This window comes from Nanorana parkeri, unplaced genomic scaffold, assembly GCF_000935625.1.
Source record: "Nanorana parkeri isolate BGI_ZX_2015 unplaced genomic scaffold, ASM93562v1 scaffold1988, whole genome shotgun sequence".
Lineage (NCBI taxonomy): Eukaryota > Metazoa > Chordata > Amphibia > Anura > Dicroglossidae > Nanorana > Nanorana parkeri.
Window position 1 is genome coordinate 208216 of NW_017308256.1, and position 17293 is coordinate 225508.

General features: G+C 41.4%; 1 protein-coding gene across 1 annotated transcript; it reads right to left on the reverse strand.

The window, feature by feature from the left end:
• Window positions 1-5909: 5909 nt before the first annotated feature.
• Window positions 5910-15386, reverse strand: LOC108800316 (vomeronasal type-2 receptor 26-like). The gene is made up of 4 exons (XM_018572292.1): window positions 15318-15386; window positions 11912-12142; window positions 10125-10248; window positions 5910-6814 (listed from the first exon to the last, which is right to left on the reverse strand). Exons 1-4 carry the CDS (start codon window positions 15384-15386, stop codon window positions 5910-5912), a joined length of 1329 nt encoding a protein of 442 aa, XP_018427794.1.
• Between the last annotated feature and the right edge of the window lie 1907 nt (window positions 15387-17293).

Consider the following 17293-nt stretch of genomic DNA (forward strand, 5'->3'; position numbering starts at 1 on the left):
TGAAGGTACCGGAAATATTCAGAGGGCGTGGCACCTTTCTTGTCCTTAAAATATTCCCATCGGCGGACCGACCCGCCGTCTAGCAGTTCGTAAAGGTATGTCAGCCCTTTGGAAGACCACCATGTGAATGCCAGGGGGGCATAGAGGGTTTCCTAGTATGGTGAGTAACGGGAGGTGTGGGCACTGTAAGTTACTGGAGTATCTAGTAGAGTCCCATAGGGAGAAGGTGTGGGTCAAAATGGGGCTCATAGAGGGAGGGTGTAGATTGGGGGGTAGCCAGAGCAGGGAGTGCAAGGAATATGGGCTACATTGTGTTGTTTCCAGGTCAACCCAAAGCGGATTACAGGGGGACTGGAAAAAGATGACTATTGAGGCGATGTGTGCCGCTAGATAATACTTTTGGAAGTTGGAGAGGTCTCCATCACGTTTATGGGTATGCAGAGTGAATCTGGACACCCTGGGGCATCTTGCACTCCAAACAAGGGACACAACCTGAGCCTGGAACCGCTCGAGTGCATTGCGGGGTATAGGAATGGGCAAGGTGTGGAAAAGGTACAGCAATTTAGGAAAGGATGGTCATTTTGACAGCGTTAATTTTGCCCATCCAGGAGAGGTTGTGTCGCGTCCAGGAGGGTTTTAAAGAGTGGAGGATAGTTAGCAGTGTATAAAGTATCATAGGTGTGGGAAATGTTTACTCCCAGATATTTTTTGGTGGGAAGTGTGCCGTTTAAAGTGGAAGCTGTGCCTAAGGGAAGTAACTTGTTGTGGTGTCAGTGAGATGTTGAGCGCGCAGGATTTATCAGCGTTGACAGTTAGATTAGAGACCTGGGCAAAGGATTGTAAAAGCGAGAGTAGATTGGGAAGGGAGACTATGGGTTGGGATAGGTTGAGCAATATGTCATCAGCGAACATATGGAGTTTATAGTCGGTTTGCCCTTTGACAAAACCGTGCATATTGGGATTAATTCGGATTAGGTGGGCTAAGGGTTCAATGGCCAGGACGAAAAGGAGGGGCGAGAGGGGGCATCCCTGGCGTGTACCACCCAAGATGGGAAAAGCGGGTGATAGCTAGCTAAGGTAGCGAACTGAAGCTGTTGGGGCGCTGTATAAGGCTTTGATACAAAGGACAAAGTCATTTGGGAAACCCCATTTACAGAGGATATAGAAAAGATAGTCCAAGGATATGGAATCAAATGCTTTTTGGAGGTCTAATGAAAGGAGCATACCGGGGGTGTTAGTACATGTGCATGTGGTGTATGAGGTGGATAATTTTCCAGGTATTGTCTGAGGCCTGCCTATAGGGAACAAACCCCACTTGGTCTCGGTGTATTAAGTCCGGCAGGATTGTGTTCATGCGGGTGGCCAGTATCTTACCTAGTAATTTGATGTCGATGTTCAGTAGCGAAATGGGTCTGTAGTTGTGTAGGTCAAGGGCAACCTTTCTCAGGTTTTGGGATCATAACTATGTGGACCAGTAGGGAGGACGGGTGGAAGGTGTTATTGGTCTTTAGATAATTAAACATGGCTGTTAAGTGGGGGACTAAAGTGTCTGAATACTTTTTGTAGTACAGAGCCGAAAATCCATCCGGGCCGGGTGTCTTAGAGGTTTTGAGGGACTTGATGGCCGTAAGGACCTCCTCAGGGGAATTGTCCTGGGCCATAAGGGTACTCATGCTCTCCATGAGCCAGGGCAAGTCTACCCCAGCAAATAGCGCTTTGGCCTGGTGCGTTTGGAAGATTGAGGGCTTCCCGTATAATTTAGAAAGAAGGGCGGTAAAGCGGTTGAGGATGGGTTTGCCGTAGTGTTATCATTGGGTAGACGGAGTCTGACCGGGGGCCTGGCCTTTGGTTTAGATTTTAGCATGTTGGCCATTAGGGGGCCAGGTTTGTTAGCACATGCGTAAAACGTGCGTCCAGCAGAGCTGTTTTTCCGCTGAGCCGCTTAAGAGTAGGTTCAGTTCCAGTCGAACTGAGTCAATATTTTTCCGCAGGGAAATTGAGGGGGCCATGTTCCAGACTAAAGCCTCTCCAATGTCGAGGAAAGGTCAGATACCCTTTTTTCGTTCCCTCTTTTGTCGGGAGGCCAGACTGATGAGCTCGCCTCGCAGAGTCACTTTGTGGCCTTCCCAGATAGAAATTTGGGAAGTGACGAATAGTGCATTTTACGCAAAAAAGCAGGAGAGGTACAATTGGACATGTTGAGCTGAGTCGACAAAAGAGAGGAGGGAATCGTTCAGTCTCCAGTTAAATGGGGGGAGGCAGGGAATAGGGATTCACAGATGAGACACTGGGGAGTGATCTGACCAGGAGGCAGAGAGAATACGGGCGTCTAGGATGGATGGGATAAAACTTACTTGTATAAAGATATGGTCTATGCGGGAGGAGCTGGCGTGGGGTGGAAATAAAACGTATAATCTCTAGTGGTTGGGTGGCGGTCTCTCCAGACATCAATGAGGTTACAGTCTTGCAATAGAGTACGGAAGAGGGGAGATAGAGCGGGAGTGGACCGGGGGGCATTGGAATCTCCGGCCACTATTAGGGTGCCCTTACTTACTGTGTTTATCAGCTACTGCTAGTAAGAGGGAGAAAAATCTAGTCTGGTGTGTATTAGGCGCATGGTACGTGAGCAGTGTTACCTTCACATCAAAGATCGTGCCCCTTAACAACAAGTACCTTCCCGTGGGGTCCGCTATTTCTTGGGTGCACACAAATGGGGTGTTTCTGTGGAAGGCAATGAGGACTCCCCTTTTTTTTTTTGCTGAACAGGGCATGGCTTGAAAGATCTGTGGATAATTTTTGTGGAAGTAAGTTGGGTGTGAAGACGTGGAAAATTTTGTTTCCTGTAAGCAAAGTAGGTTGGCCTGATGGGAAGAAAAGTAGTTGAAAGTAAATCTGCGCTTATGGGGAGAGTTGAGTCCCTGCACATTGTGTGAAATAATTTTGAGGGGTCGACTAGTCATTATTATGGTAGTGCGGGAAGAACGAGCATGGTGACAGCACCTATAAGGCTGTGTGAGCGATAGTGGATCTTCCAGACAAAGACCAGTGCCGGGGGGAGGGTGGGGGTGAGAGAGGAGAGGAGAAAGAAAGAGTGAGAAGGGGAGAAAGTACAGGTAGAAGGCAGAGAGTAGTAAATGTCCACATCAGCAACAAAGCTGAGCCATGTGAAGAAATGCACAATAGCATTTCAATAGGCATGGGGGTGTCCTGTCCACCCGGGCGTGGATGGCAGGACCTAGTGTGTTCAGTGGTTAGGCAATCATCTTCATGGGGGATACGGTAGGGGGGAGGAGGTGGCGGGGGGTAGGGCTTGTGGTGAAGGGGGGCTGGGGAAAGGGAAGGGGGGGTTGGAAGGCCGTCACAGTATGATACAAGATAATTTCCAAGACATACAAATTTGTTAAAGCACACAGTTTGAGATTGCAACACAGTAGTCCCGTGGCAACCCCGGTCCCCGCTCCCGGTGGAAAACACCGGTGCCAAGCCTCCATGGCTAGGGCTGCCACGGATGAGTAGCCAGGAGCAGCATGGGCCCACGGGATTGCATGTAGAGCCTATGGGGTTGATTTACTAACCTTATAAACACAGCACGAACATGTATACACCTCTGTAGTGTGTTCCCTCCCAGCATGATCTATGGGTGGAATCTAAACACCTTTGTAGTGTGTACACACCCAGCAGGTGTGTTGTGCAAAGCCCTGCATGAATTGCAAGGTGATGTCGTGTAAATTAGCTCTATGTTGTGTTGCTTGCGTTGATGAATGCAGGAATGTAAATGCATGAGCTAACCATTTTTGTCTAAACTGTGAAGCAACATTATATATGCATCATGTGCATGATTTTCCCATATATGGCATTAGTGGAAATATGCTTTTACAGACTTTTTGGTTGATAAATACGTTTTGCTGTATGAAAATCACACGCACCTGGTGCGTGCGTGTGTTTAGGTTAGTAAATCACCCCCTATATGTCAGCGAGTAAAAGAACAGTGCAAAAAATAAATCAGAAAAACAATAACAGTGCCAACAGTGATAGAGGCAAACAAATTTGGCTTGGTAAACATGGGGAAAATGCAAAACAGCAGACCGGTACCATGCTCCGGACAGTAGGCCTTATGACATGTGGGCATCATAGCAGGTGGATAATCTGAGGTGGGTTGGGGCCGGGTCCTCGATGTGATTAGGCCGGGCATGGACTCCAGCAGTCAAAACAGTAACGTGAGAAACACTTGTGGAGTTACCGTAAATGTCAACTATGACCTTGAATAACACCAAGGCAGTTCTTTAGAGGGGTTACCCCAGGACTGGGGGTGGGGATCAGCATAACTTTAGGACCACAGGAAACGGTTTCCGGACGGGTACAGTCCGAATCGCGGTTGGGAGGGTCCCAAAAACAGGAGGGGGACCGCCTGGCCGACCAGTCAGTTAAGTAAGGCAGTGTAGCCATGGGTGGCTCGTTCACGGGCCTTTGTCCAGGCGAGGCCGGGATTGTGAACGCAGCTTTCCAGTCGCATCTCGGGTGTTGCGGGGTCTGAGTTCCCACAGGGGGCTAGGCGTCTGTCCTTCAGGGAAGAAGAGGTTGAAGTTGACGGGGGGCCACTTCAGAGATCGTCGGGAGCAACGGTTGTAACTGCTCCAGGATGGGCCCTGCTTCCTCGGAGGAGGAGAAGGAGTACGACCTGCCTTCAATGCTGAATGTAGCCTTCAATGGAAACCCCCATTTATAGTTGACGGCATGGTGTTGCAGAGTGGTGAGGAAGGGCCTCAAAGATTTTTTCTTCTGGAGGGTCTGTGGCACCAGGACTGCGTATATATGGTACTCAAAGTCCTGGAAGCGAAAGGTGCGTTGTTTCCATGCGGCCTGTGCGATAGCTTCCTTCGTTTTATAGAAGGTGGGTTTGAGTGTGATGTCGCGGAGGGGTCCATTAACCCTCTTTTGGCCCAGGGCGCGATGTACGCGATCCAGTTCAAGGCGTTCTAGTGGGGAGCCCAGGGGGTAGTTCATGGAACATGGCCGTGACGGTGGATGTCAAGTCGTCCACGTGTTCAGGCACCCCCGAATGCAAAGGTTACTCCTGCGGTTTCTGTTTTCCAGATCCTCAAGTTTAAGCAGGGCGATGGAAAAGTCAGATTTTACATTGTGTAGGTCTTCTTCATGAGAATCAATTACTGTGACAATGTCATCCACCTTGTATTCAATGTCGTGGATCCTGGTGCCCAGCTCCCTATTGTCTTTGGATAAGTGTGTTGGCAGTTTGTCAGTTGCAGTTTTTAGTTCCCTCTGCAGGAGTACCTTAAATTTGTCCAGGAGGGCTGCGTCTCTGACCTCGGTTTCCTGTTGCGGCTCTGGAGGCGGAGGGGAGAAACCATCATTAGATGAGTCGTTTGCTGACTCCAGCAGCTCAGGTGAGAGGCTGGCCGGCGAGGCTGGAGCCATTTTGGATTCAGGACGCAATTTTGAGAAACCCGGTGTCTTCTACTGGGACCAGGTTGGCGGCTGGTTTTTGCCCATGGCGGTGCCGGGGGGTCCAGGGGGTCAGGCAGTAAGGTGGGGTATAGGTAGGAGATGAGTTGATCATTTTTAGTATCGATCACACGCCCGCGTGGGTGCGGAGCAGTTTTAGCAGACGTCGCAGATCGGCTGCTCGCTAGCGCCCCCCGAATGATGTATTTCTAAACTTAGTACACCTTTTCAGAAGGAACATGGCTGAGTGGTTTCATTTACAGGAGATTCTTAAGATGTAAATGAAGAATAAAGCAGAAACTGAATTATAGATTCAAATTATTTTATACATCAAAATTATAAATTATAAAAATGATTTTTGGGATGTTGAAGACTAAACAATAAACTAACATTTTGGTGGGTAACATTGTTTTTTTTTTAAATCAGTATAAGTATTTGTTGTTTTGTTAAAATATTTTCACCAACATGGTTTTTCTGAGATTCATCTCAGGTTTAAAAAAAAGGATGTACAATTTTGGCAAAAATATACAGCAAAGTACGCCAGCACTGGAGGTCAGTATGGCGAATATCTCCACAGCCACCATGTATTTCCCACTGGTGCTCAGATAGGCCGGGATCATGGCAATCCAGACACTGCAGAACATAAACATGCTGAAGGTGATGTACTTGGCCTCATTAAAACTGTCCGGTAATGTCCTCACCATGAAAGCCAGAACAAAACTCACAGCTGCCAGAAATCCCAAATAACCCAACACAGAGTAGAAACCAATAACTGATCCTTCATTACACTGAATGATGATCATATCTTGATAGGTGTGCATGTCATACTCTTGGTAGGGAGGAGACACTGACAGCCAAATAACACAGATCAGAACTTGGACAGAGGAACATTTAAAAAATGCAAAATAAGACACTCTGATCCCCACCCATTTTCTCCAGTAACTTCCAGGTTTGGTAGCTTTAAATGCAATGCAGACTGTGATGGTCTTTGCCAGAACAGAAGAGAGGACAGCACAGAAGAAGATCCCAAATGACATTTGTCTGAGCATGCAGGTTATATCCACAGGACAACCAAGGAACAAGAAGACACAGAGAAAGCTTAGCAAGATGGAGGTCAGGAGGATGAAGCTAACAGTCCGGTTATTGGCTTTCACTACTGGAGAGTCCCAGTAATAGACAAAGATGAATAATATAAACAATGTTATGACTGAAAAAAGTAAAGCAGATAATGAAATAATTGTCACAATCACATCGTCTTCATAGGATAAAAAATTATATGTTTTAGGAACACATTTTATTTTTCTCTCATCAGGCCATTCTTCATTGGGACATCTGTGGCAGGTTTCACTGTCTGTTAAAATTTGGAAAAAAACACTCGTAAATCAGACATGAGAGCATTTTGTTAACAATTAATTGCATGTTACCCGGAAAGTGGAATTTGTTTAGAATCTCAAAGGCCACTACTACAACCTATAATATACAACGTAAATTGAATAAATGTGTTCATACTGTAGCTTAGTTCCCCAAAGTTAGTGCTGTAGCTCCTAAAAATGAACTTCTCTAATTTGCTACCTTTTGGTCTGTTAAATATTGTTCTGCCACTGGCATGTAGAAATAATAGCCTTACCTAACTGCGAAATCAAAATCGTCAAAAAGATTGAGCTGAACAGAAAACATCTCTATTTACACCAGCTTAGACTGTTTTCCTTTCATAAAAAAAAAACTTCCCACATCCCTCTTGCCAAAGAGAAGAAAGCAAGTGCATGTTGGTTCAGGCTTCATTTTAGAACTAATGAATGAGGAATCCACTGTCATTCACAGCACGTGTCTTGAGGAAAGAGCCCAAATCCCTCTTAGGCTGCATTGCTGGTATGGACGGACTTGTTTCTCTCAATATTTGTGAGCTGACACACTATTTACATAATTTATATACTGGGTGTAGGTTTCTAATGTCTTTATCACCAGTTTGACCCCACCCTTTATTGTCATTAAAGCATCAAGATTACCCCCAGCTGTGCTTATTGTAGAATAGGGGTTTAGATGCATCTGGAGCTATACACAGGCATCAGGCCAATTTATAGCAAGGACAGAAGAAATATGATATTGAAAATGTTTTGATATATCTACTCAATAAGCACAACAAAAACGTCTTGATCCTGCCAGAATTCCAGTAAGTTGTAAATTTTTGTGCCCTCTGTCAATGCTGCATGAAAATCTCAAGCTCTCAAGTTATCACCCCTGACCAGTTCACCTTCAGGTCACATCCCATATTGTGGAGAAGAAGACAGTAAGAGGTATTCTGTAGTTTCAATCAGGAGAACGGCTTAGGGTGACCATTCTACTCTACTATAGACAGACTACAGTGAGTGAGTGTTGTAACCTTTCTGCAGGAAGTGTGTTACTGGAAGGATAACCAGATGAAATATAGGAAATAGAGCCCAAAAGAAAAAAAAAACTAATGCAGCCAAGACATCTAAATCCTTGTAAGCTGTAACATATTATATGTATGTTCTTGGGTATAGCTACCTATGCAATACATAACACATAGCGGTTGATTTACTAACCTTATAAACACACCACGAACATGTATACACCTCTGTAGTGTGTTCCCTCCCAGCATGATCTATGGGTGGAATCTAAACACATTTGTAGTGTGTACAGACCCAGCAGGTGTGTTGTGCAAAGCCAAGCATGAATTGCAAGGTGATGTTGTGTAAATTAGCTCTATGTTGTGTTGCTTGCGTTGATGAATGCAGGAATGTAAATGCATGAGCTAACCATTTTTGTCTAAACTGTGAAGCAGCATTATATATGCATCATGTGCATGACTTTTCCATATATGGCATTAGTGGAAATATGCTTTTTGAGACGTTTTGGTTGATAAATACGTTTTGCTGTGTAAAAATCACACGCACCTAGTGCGTGCGTGTGTTTAGGTTAGTAAATCACCCCCATAGAGTCAGCCATAGAAAATGGAGGAAGAAGGTAGTTTCTTCCTGCTACTTGGGGAGGACTGTTGCTACATCTGTAAACAGCTTAGGGTGTCATGCCTTCTTGTGGGAGATACAGTCTATTGGATGCACTTCACACCACTTGTGAGACAAGCTGCACCAGTACAGATCTATCCTCCATCCAATCTCTACTCTCCATGTAATGCTGTGAGTGCAACTTATACTTTTATTTTTAAATTTTACTTTTTATTAATAACATTTTGTAATCATTATGCACGATCTGGTATCTGGTTGTTTGTTTTATTGTAATACCATTATCCCTAGTTCTACTACTTTCATCCATATACATTGTTCCCAACAAAAGTTACACAATAGCCTGTGTTGCTTTTTAACCTCTTGCCGTCCGCCCGTAGTAGAAAAACGGACGGACGGCACTGCTGCATCTGCGGGTTGCCGTCACAAGCCCTATGAATCCTTCTCCCAGATCGGTCACATGACTTTATAAAGTGCTAATCCCTGTACACATTATTGTGCAGCCTTTGCTTTAATACTTTTCAATATTTATCCCACATATAATGTGCTAGGTGTTGCGCTCGATCTTTCTTTTTTGTTTGTCATGGAAAATAAAGGAATATTCTGAATACTGTTTTACAACTTGCCCTTTTTAAATAGGACCTGCTTAAACACACATGTGAAAGTCAAGTACAGCCACAGTTTTACTACACTCCTTAACATGCATTAAATATTGGGTTATGGTTTTAAACTGATCGTATTGTAGACTGTAAAGCCTCTGCATACTAACTACTTTGTACAAATAACCACTTCATTTCATTATGAAAATTAATTGGGACATATAAATGGGATTAGCCGAGACTCCAGGTCTTACTTCACTGTAGTAGTGCCACCTCTTGCATTTACTCACTGTGAGCATCATGAGAATGTTTAAAGCTGAATTGAGGGCATCCTGTGACCTTACCTCCCAGAAACTAATCACAACATATTTTCAAATTTCTGGCATATATATTAAGAGAAAAACTAATTTACATACTGAAAGTATGCTCACATGGTGACCCAGGCCAAGAGTCTTCTATCATCATTACTGCACAGGAATTGAGTTCTTTGGATGTCCACATTATTGTCTGGGTGATGTGGACACTTCCAAATGGCTGTCCATTGGTGGGGTCCACACAATATCAAGGAGACTGCAATGGTATGATGATATTATGAAGAGGTGATCGGTCAATGTGATCACAGACTGCTGTGTGGGATCCATGAGTCATTAATGCCGAAAGCAGTATCAGTGAGGGACACAGACCGTGCAGTTAGGTAAGCATAAAATACTTAATACGACAGTTATATTTTCTAAAAATGCTGAATGTGTAGGAAGGAGAGGGAGGGGAGGGAGTTTTGGCTGGAGATGGGCTTTATAATATTTAAAATACCTTGTAACATGTCTGACAAATGTTTGAAAGCTAGAACTCTTGGTGTTTACTGCGATCTATGTGGTATCAGTTTAAATGTAAACTGTCTGTTTTCATTGATAGCAAACATTTAATGACATTCTGCTGCCAATATATTGAAGAACCACAATATTGCGCCTCTAAAGATAAAAAAATAAAGCAACTACAGAAAACTATAGTTTAGTTCAGTAATAGTAAGTACATTAATTATATGGTTGTCCGATTTGTGCCATATTCACCCTACTCCTACCAGTTACATTGGACATCTCTCCCTCAGAACATGGGATGCAGTCATAGCAGCACACATGGTTTCTTCCATTAGAAGCTTTTCTGAACCCATGAGGACATCGGTCATTACATCTGGACTCTGGAATCTTGAATTGAACAACATAAAATAGAAACAACAACAATTTTAGCAATTTAAGATTATAAAAATTATAGATTACATCATCATGATTTGCCAATCTACCAGAACATCTGACCTTTTTGGTGATGTGTAACAGGGATGAGGAAGATTTTACTGTGCCGAAATTTCAGCAATATGGGGGAAATTATGCTAAAAGCTTGCCAATTTGGCAAAAAGAATTGGAGTCACAGATGAAGGCAAAGTCAAGGGGGGGGGGGGTTTAGTAAATTTAGGAGCAGACAAAATCTGGAGCAGCTATGCCTGGCAACCAATCAGTTTCTTTCTTCAGTCTGTTCAGTTAAAATTTGAAAATGAAAAATAGACGCTGATTGGTTGCAAGGCACAGCTGCTCCAGATTTTTGTCTCCAGTTTTGATAGATTCACCTCAAAGTGTTTTGTTTTTTTTCTTCAAATGAGCATCCCACCTATGGGCCATTGAAGCTCATTTAAACTATCCTTGAACTGTTTTAGAGTAAAAAAACCATAACAGTAACCCCAAAAGCACTAACCCTAACAAAAGTTAGCCCTAGAGAAAAATGTAACGCTTTCTTTGTACACACACTATGGGGTCTATTCACTAAGCTGCCAATGGCCGGCCGCTTGGCCAGCTTCGGCTTTCAGCGCGGCTCAGCCGAGCCGATGCATATGCGTTCGGCTCGGATGAGCCGCTCGGCCATGATCGGGAGCTGTACGGGCTATTGTGAATAGCCCGTACAGCACCCCTTCGGTTCTACTGAACCGAAGGGGTCCTGGGGCCGAAGCTAGCCGAAGGATCGGCCGGAGCTACAGCCAGATCCTTCGGCAGCTTCCTGAATAGACCCCTATGTGAGTACCATTACACTTGGGGATAACATGACTTGAACAAATGAACAAAGCCATGTCATTCAGATACTGGGAGATTTTGCTTTGCTGAAATTTAGAGAAAATTCATTACATTTTAGCAATGGGGAAGGCCTTTATCCTTCCTAGAATGCTTGCCACGATAGTTTGGCTGTGACTGTGGGAATATGGGCCCATTCAGCTAAATAAGCTTTTGTGAGGTTAAGTTCTGCTGTTGGATGAGAAGACCTGGATCACAAATGAAAATGAACTTGTAGTGCACAAAAATCAATGAAATACTTTAGTTGTCTCTCTGGACTCAAATGTTATTTATACATAAAACACTTTAGGGGTATATTTATTTTTAAAAAAATGCAGATTAATTTGTCCTGAAAGTCTTTGTGTACGTTTATTCTGTGTGAACAGAGGCAAAAACTAAATACTGAATTTTAGGACACTAGATGGAGCTAAGGCACTTCCTCAGCGCTATCTAGTAGCCAGAATGTGGTAATTTCCTGATATTACATTTTATCTGGGGAAAAAACATACTAATAACATTTGTTTTTTCCTCTTTTCCCATAGAACAAATGTACATGGTGATTTGCAGGGTGAATGGGTCTGTAACTTTTTATACATACACCACTTACAGTGGGAAACTCACAGACTCACTGTAACTTGACACCATTCCCTAAATAATTCCAGTTACATGAATACAGAACACATCTTTTTATTGTCTGGTCTGAGTGCCAATTGTTCAGTAAAATGTACAAATAAAGCGAGACTATCGTTAAATACACATAGTCAGTTCTTACAGTGGAACTTTTCCATGAGATGTTGTTAACCTCAATACTGAAAACATGATCCTCATCTAGAGTTGTGTTGAAGACAATCAGTGGCACAATGACAAATTTATATTTGGTCTCGGTTTTGTAAAGGATAAAATTTGCTAAAATCAACTTGGTGGGAATTTCTGCTTTGTCATTAAAGAAGATCTCCGCTCCAGTGGAATCTGTGAAATGAACCTTTCTCACATAGCTGTGCAACTTCCATGGGAAAAGTGAGACACAAATGTTAAAGTAAAATAAATTGAATATGGGAGCAGTATTTACATATTTCACAATTAGAGATCAGCAAAATATTGAATCTTTCGCATTGTTAAAAATTTGGTAATAATTGTGAGATTTTGGTGAAATTTCACCATTTTGGAACAATGTGCTGAAGTCAATGGGGCAGGACAAATAAATGTGTTTTGGGGTATTTTAAAATCTTAATGGGCTTTAACCAATTTGCTGCCATTTACTAGCTGGCATTTTGCATCTTAGCCAATTTTTGCATTTTTAGCATGAACCAATAAAATGCACAAAATGTACTTAAATACCTAAATGGTAAAAAAAATGAACCCATATAGACTGCAAAGCACCAAAGTGTTCTCTCTGCTTAATGGAGCAGAGATAGCTCTGTGAATGGAGACTTTGTTAGTACACATGGTTTACCTCTCCTCCCAGTATTTTTTTTATGTTTTCATTTATTTTCCAGACTAAAAAGCCAGTGGAGCACACAGCACTTTTCTAAAGTACAACACTGTGCTTCATAAATGTGCAGAACCAAACTCCATGAACATTTGTCTTGTGTGAATTCAGGCAAAAATAATTTTAGTATATTATTATGAGTATCTTTTCTTCCCAGGTTGAATGTAATATCAGATAAATGCCACATTATGGCCACTAGATGGGGAGAATTATTCCCTGCACTCATTCGCTCCATCTAGTGGCTATAATGAGGTATTTTTACAGATTATACATTTAACTTGGATTGAAAATATACTAAGAATGTAATTACTCTGCAGTATTACTGTCCCCATATCTGCCCCTCGTACCATTGTTCTGACAGCTGTAATTTAAGTCAGGAGCTTCTGATCCTTTGACTTCCAGGTGGTGGTTAACTAATGGTTTTAACATAGTTTATGATTTTTTTCTGATCCAGTTGTGTACCTACCCGTAACTATATTAGGGAACGTAAATGACCACCTGAGTCTGAGTTGTTTCAATACCTTCAGCTTCACCATTGAATTTTGTCATTGGCTGGCAGGAGAGATGCGAAACAACCTCTTACATGGTTTGAGTATCTCTGTCTATACACTCCAGAGGGCCCTGGGTTAGATACAATTTTATACCCCCAGCTAAATAAACTTGTGAGCCATACTTCACATTCCTATGTCAGTAAATGGGAAAATGAATTGGGTACTTTGTGGACAGAGAAAGACTGGAAACATATGTGGCATAATATAGCTGGTTGTTCCCATAATATTACAAATGCAGAAGTGGCATATAAAGTAATCACGAGATGGTTCATGGTGCCTTCCCATATTGCACACATGCATGCAGCATTTTTGGGCTGCTGCTTTTGTGAGTGCAATGTACTGGGTGATATGGTTCATATTTGGTGGAAGTGCCCGGTTGCTACAACTTTTTGGTCAAAAATATTTAAATTGCTGAACACACTGTTCCAAGTCCACATCGTAAGAGGCCTTAAATGTGCTCTTTTTCATTTCAGTGTCCCTGGATTAAACAAACATCAACAAGCACTTTCCCATTTTATTTTTTTGACAGCCAAGTTAACATTAGCTGGTCATTGGAAAAAGTAACTAATCTTTTATAGGGAATTTATTTCTAGGATGGATAATCTTATGTTAAATGAATGCTTGACGAGTATTCTGGCTGATAAACAACCTACATTTCTCAATACCTGGGAAACATGGATACAACCTCCTCACATGGCCATGTCTAGTTTATGTTACATATAAGGACATTGTAATGGGTTTAAGAGGCGATTAACCTCTAGAGGAATTTGTAAAATATTTCATAAGCTGTTTTTTTTGCGCTCCTCAGGGAGTGGTGGTCAGGCTGTGAGATCCATCTTTTTCTATTTTCTCAATTTGTGTATGTTCTTGCTTTTTCTTTCTTCTCTTTCTTTTTTTATAATTATTCATCTGAACCATGTGGGAATTTGTGTCACTTACCCTTAAGGTTATTTATTAACCTAGCTTTTCTAGATGTTTTCACTAGTTATAATCCTTAGGATGTTACATACAGATCATCTGTTTTTTTTTAAGTTTGTATATTTTCTAATGGAAAACTTTAATAACAACTTTGAAATAGAACAAACACTAAGGATGTTTGTTATTGGCCCCATTTACACAGAACAAATGTTCATGGGATTTCACAGGATGCTTGGATCTGCAAATTGTTTTTCAAAATACACCCCTTAGTCTCAGTATGATAAAGTTAAGTTATTAAAAAATAAGCAGAGAATGTTATTTCAGTTTAATAAATAAGATACAGATGTGTTCGTTTCAATTCAGCTGGAACTGAGTGCTCAAACTGAACACAGCTTCACAGCTACCAGTGTACTCCTTTAGTAAATAACCCCGGTGTATTGTTGTAGAAGACTTACATTTATCTATACTCACTGTCTATCTTTGCCAAAGTGTCCCATAGTGTGTTCTCTTCCCTGCTTCTCTACTTACCTTCTGCTTTTGTCATGTAGATGCTTGAGCAAGTGACCAAAACCTAACGGTGTTCTTAAAAACGAAAAATAAACTTGGCCAATAAAGAACATATTCACTTTCAAGCTATGTCTAGGATGGTGTTATCTATCACTGTTACTGAATTCCTAAGGAACTTTGCTTGGTGACATAAAGAGAATGTTGCACAATTGTTTTTACATTTGTCCCCATTCAGAGATGCCCCCTCATCTCTTGCTGTGATAACAACTCCTACATTTAGAACATTCTCTTATTTTCTTTCTTGGTATCCATGATTTCCAAGAAATAATATTGAGGATAAATCTCCCCAATGAGGATACAGACAACAACAAAACTTGTCAGAGCATCAAACGCTTCCTAATTTTATCCAAAGACAAAATAAAAGTTTGCCTTTTCATACACATTATTATTACTTTCATATAGATAACATAGCAAAATGTGAAAATAATAGCATGCGCTGAAGAGGCTTTGAAAGATTCTCCCCCTTACACTTTAGTTATGGACACTCCCCCTGGTTAAGTTTTAACCTAAGACAAAACTGATGAAATAAACTATATCTTTTTTTATGATGTGATTTATCTACTCAATGCAATTAGCTAACAAATGTATTGTAAATTATGTACAACATACATTTTTTAAAGTACAGGCCATCTATTTTTTATGTAAAAACTTACCAATTGCTGTAATTTATAAGTTCCTAGTTTGTCTTTGCTAAACTTCATTCTGTGCAAAGCCTGAGCCATGATATAAACAGAGGTGTATGCATAGGAGGGCTTTGAATCCTTGATGTCACGGAACATTGGGGAAATTTGGTTTGTGCCTGGGCATTTTCTCCATGGAAACTTGTATGTAAGTGAGAAGACATAATTTTTGAATGGGTTCGGAGAAAGGCAATGGAACAGTTGAAGCCAAATGTCTTCCAGTATTGGATCATTTGGGAATCTGGATGGATTTGCACTGTAAATAAATGTATCCAAGCTTGGGATTGTTTTTGTTGGTAATACAAATATTAAACTACAATTCATTAGGGAAAAGAATGCAGACTCCATAAATTTAGAATTGGTCCAGGAGTCGTGAAGTATCAGGGTCTTATTTTCTATAGTAGCTTTTAATTCATCAAGTACATACAGATAGTCTATGGAGAAAAGACCACACATTATTATGACACTACTACTTGACTTCTTGGCGGTCAGCACTCTCTGTTTATTTGTCTGCTGATTATCTATAAGTTTAATCACAAACTCAATGCAGATGGTGTGCTGAGTCATTATTTTGCTCAGTTCTTGTAATTCTTCATCTCCACTTCCATCACTCGGTGTGATAATTCCAACCCAATTCCATCCAAAATGTTTCAGACACTTTATAATAGATGTGTAACGGACCCAGTCATCCTGAATAATTCGGTAATAAGTTGGATATATTAGCCTGTTACTAATAAGGGGGTCTGTGACTCGATAGTTGATCTGAAAAAAGAAAAACTGTATATGTATATAAACATATGTGGTGACGTTGTCAAGTAGTCGCATCCTTTGGGAAGGAACTGGAGAGTCTCCTATTAGCTCTTTTTGGATGACGGGCACCAGCTGACCCTAAAGGGAGCACTGCTTAATATATATCATTTTGGGTTGTCGCCTTTTCAAAAAAACTGTACCTCATTATTAAGGCAGCAGCTAAATGGACTATTGCCAAACAATAACACAAACCAGACTTACCTATTTCCATACTGTACACCAAGCTTTCCAAAATCAATATAAATGAATACATCCTTAATACTCTGACAGACACACTAGATGTCTGGCAGCCCTGAAAGGAATTTACACGGAATTATCCTATACATGTATTTCCTTGTCCTGCTATAGATTCAGATGGTCTGTCTAGGGATTGGAAGAATTAGCTGTAGGGAAATATTTATATATGTCCAAAGTAGTTATAGAGGCACTCCAGGGTATTGCAGTGGAGATAATATAAAACACCAGCAATTTATTGTTTCAATGTAGGTCACTCCATCTTTATCAAGATTGACTGAGCTCTGTCATAACATTGGCAATAAAATGCTGGTGCTTTGACTTAGGACTTATCTCCTATCTTGTATGGATATTTTTGTGACTGAGCACCTTTGCATTACCTTAGAATTATGGTGGCTACCCCAGGACAGATATGCAGTATAAATAAACAAAAAAGATCTGAGCCAGTGATGGTACAAAAAAAAGGTGAAAAAGAGCTACTAAGCACTAAAATTATATCTGATATAATACAAAATATTAATGCAATAATGTGCCGAGCTGAAGAAACAATCAAATATAAACAGTGAAATATACAACAATGACTATAGGCTGAACTCAAACCACATAACATACAAAGTGAAATAAAGTCCAAAACGAATCAAATGATGTGGTACAGATAACAAATCAAACAGTGTGATACAATGTGTACTAACAACATGAGCAGTCCTCCGAAGCAGACTTTATAGTGTGCAGCACAACAGACTGTTTGATAATTCTTCACCTCCACCAAGTGAATGCACAAATTACAAAGGCGTGCTCACCTGGGTCTGTGGACCCACAGAGTAGGCGTTAAACGCATGCTCCCTTCTTAAAAGGGGGAGGAGGCCCATAGTACCAGAATAAAATAGATCCTTTCGGGTCCTAGA

Coding starts and splice junctions, on each gene's coding strand:
- LOC108800316 (XM_018572292.1), bottom strand. CDS start 15,386: ATGGCTCAGGCTTTGCACAGAATGAAGTTTAGCAAAGACAAACTAGGA. Junction 12,143..15,317: donor CTTATAAATTACAGCAATTG/GTAAGTTTTTAC, acceptor TTCCCATGGAAG/TTGCACAGCTATGTGAGAAA. Junction 6,815..10,124: donor AGAGATGTCCAATGTAACTG/GTAGGAGTAGGG, acceptor AAATTTTAACAG/ACAGTGAAACCTGCCACAGA.